Source organism: Belonocnema kinseyi, chromosome 7, assembly GCF_010883055.1.
Source record: "Belonocnema kinseyi isolate 2016_QV_RU_SX_M_011 chromosome 7, B_treatae_v1, whole genome shotgun sequence".
NCBI classification, from domain to species: Eukaryota; Metazoa; Arthropoda; class Insecta; order Hymenoptera; family Cynipidae; genus Belonocnema; species Belonocnema kinseyi.
In genome coordinates, this window is record NC_046663.1 from 120,185,961 (window position 1) to 120,195,076 (window position 9,116).

The window sequence follows — 9,116 nt, forward strand, 5'->3', positions numbered from 1 at the left end:
ATGATCGATAATGACTAAGAAAAGAAAGCTAAGAGTCAGTACTCTCACGACCGGCTTGTAAGCAACACTCTACAATTTTAATTATATAACTTCTTTCATAGCGTCAGTTTAATAAATTCTAAGAGACAATTTTTATAGGAAAATTGATCTACTTATTGAACTTCTCTGCTACCTCTTGCATTATTATTTATAGCACGTGTCAAAACATTTAATCAAATAAAGGCGCGTAAACAATTCTATTATTCTCAAAATATCTGCTTCGGAGGTGTTAATAAAAGCACTCACATTATAATTAACGTTTCATATTGCTATTTTGATCGATGCGTTACGTTATTAATAAAAAGGCTTAAGCGGACATTACTACCCGACTCTCTTCTAAGTTGTAGGCAATTTTTAATAAAAATCAGGGTATATTCTAAGAATTTTTTGAAACTGCCCGACCTTTTTTTCTTTCTCTTTTTCTTTTCTTCATCTTCCAAGTGACTTTTAGAACTGCCCATTTTGTTAGAAAAGCCCGTTCGAATATACCCTGATAAAAATAATGCATATATTATGCGGCAAGGGCGACAAGTTAGTCAATCCCACTTCGCTCGTGCGGCAATCACACGAGTGGGAATTGACCAACGTCGCTCTTACCACATATGATATTTTTTTCATTCTAGAGCACGAGATAAACAATGCGTTGAAAAAGTACAAAATCTGTTGTGGGCTTTTCGACCAATGAAGATTGCAAGGATATAAGCGGTTTGTAAGCGCGTTCTCGTCCGTGTCGTCGGGCCACCATTTCACACATTCCGCCGGCTGTACATATACGGAAGTCGCATTTATTTTGCACGCTGGACAATAAAGAACGTTTCCTTACACTTTTATCATCAATTTTTCACGGTAGAGGGTTGTGAAGTCTGAAAAGGAATGCTGGCCTAATATAAAATAAATTCAGTTTGATAGAAAAAGAAAACATACTCACCGGAATCAGTACGACTGAAATAATAAATCCAGTACTAATAGAAGTCATACATAAGGTAACGATGTAGTGACTGTGGTAATTGAAGCCTCCTAACGATTTTTGGCAATTTCGTACCACAGAGCTTACGAACAATGAGTCTCGCCTGATGGGTTAGAGGTAAAGGTGTTATCGCAGCTTCCATAACAAGAGCTTTCTGAGCGTCTGTTAAGCTACTGGATCTTCGTATCATACAAGGATCAAAGCTCTCCGCAGCTTCTAAAAGCGCCTTTAATATCCTCGGCTTGTCTGCTGTATTCTGAAGGGAATTTAGGATTCCATGGGGGTCTCTGAATTGAGTTTTGATTACCACTCTGGCCCCATACTTTAGCAGCAAAGCTACCACTTCCACAGATGGGTTTTGGTTTGATGCAACATATTCTGCTAAAACTGGTCTTAAAGATAATCCCTCGTCACTTCGAATCACCAAATTAGGATCTGCACCTCGCTCCAATAACATGCATAGAACTTCCAACCTATTAGGTATGTTGTCTGCACATGCTACATGTAGAGGAGAACCAATTATTGGCGATGTTGCATTTACATCTGCTCCTATAAAAAAATAACAGAATGCTTTTTTTAACTCTTTGATAATCAACTTGTACTTTTTATAAAACCCTATTTTACATGTTATTATTTTGTTAGTAATAACAATACGCTACAAAGAAATCGAAAGATTTTGCCAGAAATATGGCATCTTATGTGAAAAAAGTAAGATAATTTGTATTAAAGTTTGAGCGGAAAACCCTAGTAAGTGTAAGTAATATTCGAAATAGAGTCAATTTTCCGGAATATGTTCACGGTTAAAGACCCTCAATGGTAAATGTCGCTTACTAATTTTTCATTGGATAACAAAACAGTGAATTAAAACAAAATTGATTTCGACGAAAAAAATGGTTTCCTTAGCACTATTTATGCATATGAGGTTACCTTCCACCATAAATTTAACAAAGAACCGAATTCAACCATCCACATACAGTTAAGAAATTAAAAACAAATATTTACGGAATTTGTTCTTAATGCCTGAAAGAAACTTTTCAGTGCCATTCTCATTGAATTTGATAATTTGAGTTTTTCTCGGCTGAAACTGTGAAGCCTAATATTCTTTAATTACCTACACTACAGTTTCCAGATCAATAACAATGTCTTGGTAAAAGTGTTTAGATTCACGAAATTTCATATTTTTCAAGATCTTTTACAAAATTCCATGCTTTTTCTAAGTCAAAATTTTGGCATTCATTTGTTAAAAATAGATTGAAATAATAATAATTTACGAATTATTTTGAATTCTGAGATTCGAAGAAATGGATTCTAAAATAGGTTCTACAATGGAATCCGTTATTTCAGATTCTATCTAAAAAAAAATGGGGCTGTAAAAAAAACTATTACAGGTAAAGTTTATTTCGAGCGGAACACTTTTGTTTAATTCACCTGCAAAAAGCAACATTTCCACAATCGACGGATCTCCCTTGAGAATCGCCAAGTCCAAGGCTGTTGGTTTTTGATAGTCAGCACCGAGGTCAAGGGTGGCCCCCTGTTTCAAAAGAAGATTTATGACAGCTGGATCCCCACCAAGTATCGCGTAATGTAAAACTGTTCGATAGTCATGTCTGGCATCGGCCGTTGCATTTACGTCTGCTCCGTGGCTCAGCAGTAAAAGAACCGATGATATACCCTGAAAAATAATCGTTTAACACAACATATATTATTTATTTTGCATAGAAACATGGACCTATTTCTTGATGTTCTATAAAAGTTGTCTAAGGTAACTTCCTAGTTCCTAAATCACTTGCCAGCATCATTCCTTCTCTACGACAAATATAATTACGTAATTAAAATTGAGAAAAAGAAACACATAATGAAGTGATCCAATCCAAGTTGTAAAATTAGTCAAAGAAAGTAGGACTTTCATTAATTAAGGAGACCTTGCTAATTCGAGATCTTTAAAAATGAAAAAACTTACTGGAGAACTTTAATTTGTCAAAAACATAATAGTTTTCGTAGTTTGTTAAAACAGAAAACTTATCACATATTTGAAGCTGTTTTAAATTCCAAAGCATATATTTCTAAAAATGTCATTGCATTCAAATTGATAACATTTTCATAATTAGCAAACAATTTAAATTAAATCGTGCAATTGGTTTTAAATGAGGACTTGATATAGTAACAGTAACAAAAGTACTGACTTAACTTTTTTATACATGCAGCGAAAGAAAATTTTCAGATATTAGACCCAAAGACAACAGCATCACACTTGCCTAAAGTTTGCAGTGCAAAGTTTAGAGGAAATTTAGTTTTGAGGAAATCTTGCATATCGTAAGCTTAAGGGGAACTTATAGGAAATTACTGTCAAAATTGCATTTTTTTTTAAATACGAAATATGGCACGCATTGATACGCACATTTATGAACATCATAAAAAACTACCCGGTAATAAGCGTTGAATTCAGAAGAATTAAGAATTTGTATTCTTATGAATACGCGATTTTTCCACCATCCAAAAATCCCCCAAGGGAAACAGAAAAAAAGCAAATCCTATTCCTCTCAATCGATTCAGTAACATTTAACGGAACCATTTATTTAACTTATGTTTCCATTATTAAATCGGGTTATAACTTATAAATTCTGAAAATATTTAAATTGATATTTATTTATATTTTAATAATTTATTTAAACTTTTAAAAAAATGCATTTCAGAAATCTATTCAAATGCGTGAATTAAAATAATTTTAACTCTAGAGAGTCAGGTTTGAATTAATTAGAATTAAAATGTCAAAACTTATATTCCGCATGAAGGAATTAAAACAATTTATGACACATATTTTATGAACTGATTAGAAGGAAATAAATAAACGTTAAATATGAAAACTTTCAAGGAATACATGACATCTCTGTGAAATGTGCCGATCAGTACAATTATAAGGACTTAAATATATTGAAAACACGTTCTAATTTGGGGAATAGGAAACTATGCGGCGGTCGCTATGGAAATAGAAATGAATTAGTTTCTGAGATTACCTATTCTAATGGTGAACTTTTAGACAGATAAAAAAATCGCGCATTCAAAAGAATAGAATAATCTTCACTTTTACGCTGAAATCTAACAATATTCATTTTCCTCTATTCAACGCTTATGGCCGGGTAGTGCGCAGCTCTAGCCTAGTATACACAGAAAACTGCTCCATAACGCAATAAATTAAAGATTTCCAATTTGTTATTCAGTTTCCCTGAAGTTTATCTCGCAACGTTGCCGTGAAGCCTACATCTTACATACTTGCGGTAAGAAGTCGCCGCAAACTGTTGTGATATCTAAAAGGATAACCAAAACCAGGGGGTGCTACTAGGATTGCTGCACGTCCTATTAAGTAGGTGCATGCAGTAAGAGTAAGATACTAACTGAAGCGCGCCCTAGTATTTTGGATATTTTTAGAAGAAATTAATTTTTATTATTACTTTTTTCATAATCTGATACTCTTCTAATTAATTTTTCACATAGATCAATCTTTTTGCAGCACACAAGATATTTAAAATTTTTATTTTTATTTGATTGACATAATAATAAAATATATTCATTAGAAAAAAACTAATTTGATGCAATTTTATTTGAATTTGTTTTTTTTTTCTGTTTTACCTGGGGTAATCTCGCAGCTTTCATGAGAGGCGTAAGTCCAGCACGATCTCTCGTATTTGGATGAGCACCAAAGGCCAAAAGTAATTCCATACATTCTAAATCCAAGGGGGAGACAAGATTGATTTCGGAGCCGAAAAAATATCTCTTGTTAGGATCAGCACCAGCTTCAAGCAGTGTTTTTGCAACTTCGATGTGTCGATTCCTCAAAGCCAATCGCAGGGGTTCATCACACAACGTGGTTCTTAAAAAAGAAAAAAGATTTTATCAAGATATTATTTGTATTAATCAAATGGTTTTAATGTGACATTAAATAAAGTCTAAGGCCATATTTTCCATATTTTCAACTATTTTTCAAATAATATTATGTTTATTGTTCTTGATGTGTAATTTCGATAAATTTATATAACGTAAACTCTTTTTCACTTAACCATTTGAGTGAAATGTAATTATTATAATGAGTATCAATTTTTTTTCCTTCGCATACCATGTTTCTAACGCCAACTTTCAATATAAATCTAAAAGCTTCTAAATTTCAGCGTAAACAAGAACCAACAAATGCTCAAAATGTCGGTGACAGAAATCATGGAGTAAGAAGAGAATTCTAATTTTTTACAAAATTAAATTTCCAACAAAAAAGGTTTGATATGGAGTTAATATTTTGTTTATATATGATTTTTTCAATGAAAAAGATGGTTCTAGTTACACTCTAGTTTTTTAAAACACTTTTTCAACATTTCGGTTACTTTCTCAAGCAACAAAGGGGGTAATTTTGATTAATTTTTTACAAAATTTATTATCTGAAACACGTGCGCAAAAACGGACTTCTATCACAAAGAACTACTCGAGCACGAGGGTAGAAAGTTTTCCTTTTTTAAACGTGAATTACGTGTATTGGCACAGGAAAAACTTATGACAAAAGGGTACGGGGATGTCCAAAAGATCTGAAACATGTGTTATCTAATGTTTGAACACTCCTTTGGACACCCTCATTGTGACTATAGTGATTCTACTAACCCGAAGCGATAAGGTACCATGAATCACTGATAAATTTCAATAAATTAACGAAGATCTACCATAATATCACCTTCAATGATACAAAAAATAGGTTATCACATATTTCTTTTTGTACATAATCGTTTGCCTTCGGGGACACTGTTCTAGGGCTTCAATAAACTCTGATATAATGTAATGTAATCTAAATTTTCGAAAATTTTCAAAAATTTTGTATATGTAAGATTACAAAAAAATTTCAGTAATTTATAAATTTATCAGAAATTTCCAAATATTTTAAGATTCAGTTAGAAAATCCTAGATAAACTGAAGTTGAAAATTATAAAATTCTGAAAGACTTTATCACTAAAAGTTTATAAGATAAATTTATATATAAATATTCTTTCTCATCACATTATATTGATCTCCTAGATGTTAGGTTGTTGGACACTTGAAAGAAAAATTGCCGAAAGTAAAAGAAAATTAATAAGTAGTCAGAGAAGAATTAGGGAATTTCAAATTCGGTATTCTTAGCAACCCTGTTTTCGGATGCTTTGACATTTTTTGGATTTCTTTCGGAAATATTTGCTTACCTTGAACTTCCCAACATTTTCTGTAATTTCACAATTGAATGAAATGTTCTGAAATATTCCGTAATGTAATTTTTTATAATATTCGGTATTTAAACCCATAACAAATATTTTTTGTAGAAAAATCAGTGCAGCTATTCTCAAATAAAAATGTTTATTTTTCTTATTACCCCTATAACTTCCTCCCACAACATTTTTTTCATACATAATATTCCTTGAGAAATTTAATCTCACATCAATGCTAACTTATAGTAAAAATCTTAAGTTAATCCAAGCCGGGCCATTACATACATGCTAATCCTGTTATGCCATTTAGTATACTTTTTAAAGAAAAATCTGAAAATTAAGTTTCGTAATTTTTCTTGAAAAATATTGATTTTGGGAAAAAATTTTAAAGACAAAAAAAAATATTTCAACGAGATCAACAACTTACTGCGTACTGTTTTGATCTTAGATAAATACATATTGAGATTTTGGAAGGAAACTTCTTTTTGAAAAAAGTAAAAAATATGAAGAACCTTATTTCTATTAAACTGCGCCAAAAATTCGTTTGGAACTCTTAACTAGGATACAAACGCAACCGCTAGGTCAAGTATTAATTCAATGATTTTTCCTCACCTTTGCAGAAATGTACCCCAATATGGAATCAAATCAATTTCGGATACGTCGACGTATAAAGAACACTCAGATTGAGTCGATTTACGGATGGTCTACTTGTTTATTTTATTGCAAACATTTCGTATTTCATATTGCAATTCAAACCTGATTCCTTATACAGACTTACCCGAATTTGATTCCATGTGGCATAGAGCACTCAAAATATGTGACATTTTTTAATTAGGATGAATACGTGAAAATTCTCAATTTTTACCAATTAAAATTTAAAGTATTTTTAATGAACTGTTTCAAAATCACAATTTAAAAAATGTTTGAACTTTTTCACACTAAAATAATTTTAATGTTTATATTCATAACGAGTTAACTGAGTAATTAATAATCAATGAATTAAAAATAAGGAGCAGATATATGTATAAATAATTTTTCTTACATACATGATGATATAATTGATATAAGGTTGGACGAGAAATGTAAAAAATTGAATTTTTGTTTATACCTAGGAAATAGTTCACCAGTGTCCTCACGATGATCGACTTTAGCCCCATACTTGAGAAGTAGCTTGACAAGGTCTAGATATCCGTGCTCTGCTGCAAGATGCAGTGCGGAATAACCGCATTCATCTGTAGCATCAATATCTGCACCCCTGACTAAAAGAAGCTGGGCTGCATCTTCATACCTTTGCCAGACCGCATAATGCAGGGGTCGTAGGCCCTGAGTGACGGCATCATTAGGCTTGGCACCACACGCGAGTAATATTCGAATTTCATCTAGCGGTTGCATCCGAATTATCGAGTCAGCCAACTCCCGCTGCAACGGATTAGCGATGCATTCGGCCGGCATCTAAAGCAAATTTTGAAAGACCTTTATTGCACCATTCCACGAATGTACTCAACGAGATCATTATGCATTGAACAGGATTTCTTTATTCACTTTGAAGGACATACGCAATATTTTCAAGCCACATTTTATAAAACCAATAGTAATTACATCATCGATTTTTAATACGTAATTTTGTAGGTACATATTGTGTTTATCCATGTAAGAATCCTATATTAAAATCAGGTCTAATACATTATGTAGTTAATATGGAAAGATAGCCTTGCGTAGATAGTTCTCAATTCAGGAATAAACACCCTTTTTCCATAAATTTGATATATCAGTATATAATATTGTTAGACTATAAGTAGAAATGTGAACGCTTTTTTAACTGATTTGTTTTTCTTAAATAGTAGTCCAAAGCCAAAGGAGAAGTAAATCGTGACTGCGATCTGCCAAAAAAATATTTTATTTCAAAAATCATTAATATCAAAAGCATTACGGCGGATTAAGCGATTGAAAGCATTAAGCTCTTTAACATTTCTTCAGTGCGTTAATACAATAGTATCATAGATATTCAGGGATAAGTACGCATTTTGATAAATAATTTTTCTGATATTCTTTTTAAGTATCTATGCACACGGAACAAATTATCGATACCTGTCCTCGATATGAATTTTACATTTGTCATCTTCAAATAAACAATTGATTTTTTACAAGTTGATAATCCTAGACTTTGAAAAATGAAGAGTCGAATATATATATATATATATATATATATATAATTTTAATTCGTCCTTGAGTACAAGTGAATTAAAATGAATTGAACTATAAATTTTACTGAATCAAATAATAAGTAACTGCTAATGATTTCCAATGAATAAATATGAAATCCAGCAGATGACACAATGTAACGTCTCTATCCTTTTAACGAATCTATTTCTGTATCACTTTTTCACCAAACATTTTTGTAAATAACTTTACAAAATTGAGTTTTTAATCAAATTATTCATAAGAATACCATAAACAAGGCCACGTTCTTACGATATTTATTGAAACTTCTAACTTTGTCACGATATTTTTTGCAACACTGCTCTTTTTAATCAGACATGTATGGAAATTCTACTTTACTATGCCTGTAGACGGAGAAGAAAGTTGCTGTTTACAACCCAGGAAAATCAAAGCAATCTTCGCGCATGCACATGTTGCAAATTCTATTTCTCTCTTCCCTAGGTCGGGTTGGAACAATTTTCTCCTTGCTAAATGTATTCGCACAAGATAATACGTGTGCAGTGCGCTGGAAACTGCTCATGTACTTGCCGTCCGTGCACTCACACAGAGCGTAAGCCAATCGCGTGCGATCTGTCGCGCTGCTGCGTTGCGAGCTGGTTACGTATCTTTCACCTATCGGACCGCCGCACAAGAAGCAGAACTTGAGGACATAGCCAATTTGGTTTATTATAATGTTG

General features: G+C 32.4%; 1 protein-coding gene across 2 annotated transcripts in view; it reads right to left on the bottom strand.

The window, feature by feature from the left end:
• The window catches only part of LOC117175861 (ankyrin-3-like), an 8,378-nt gene extending 607 nt beyond the window's left edge, over positions 1-7,771 (bottom strand). Inside the window, exons 1-5 of one of the 2 annotated variants that reach the window (XM_033365663.1) lie at positions 7,328-7,771; positions 4,634-4,874; positions 2,435-2,678; positions 968-1,555; positions 162-902 (exon numbers count right to left, since the gene is read on the bottom strand). In XM_033365663.1, coding sequence (XP_033221554.1) covers positions 1,002-1,555; positions 2,435-2,678; positions 4,634-4,874; positions 7,328-7,671 — 1,383 coding nt within the window. In that variant the 5' untranslated portion in view covers positions 7,672-7,771 and the 3' untranslated portion in view covers positions 162-902; positions 968-1,001. Of the gene's footprint in view, positions 1-161; positions 903-967; positions 1,556-2,434; positions 2,679-4,633; positions 4,875-7,327 lie in introns of those variants that run through there. The other variant, XM_033365664.1, reaches the window with a different exon arrangement.
• Positions 7,772-9,116: the final 1,345 nt, after the last annotated feature.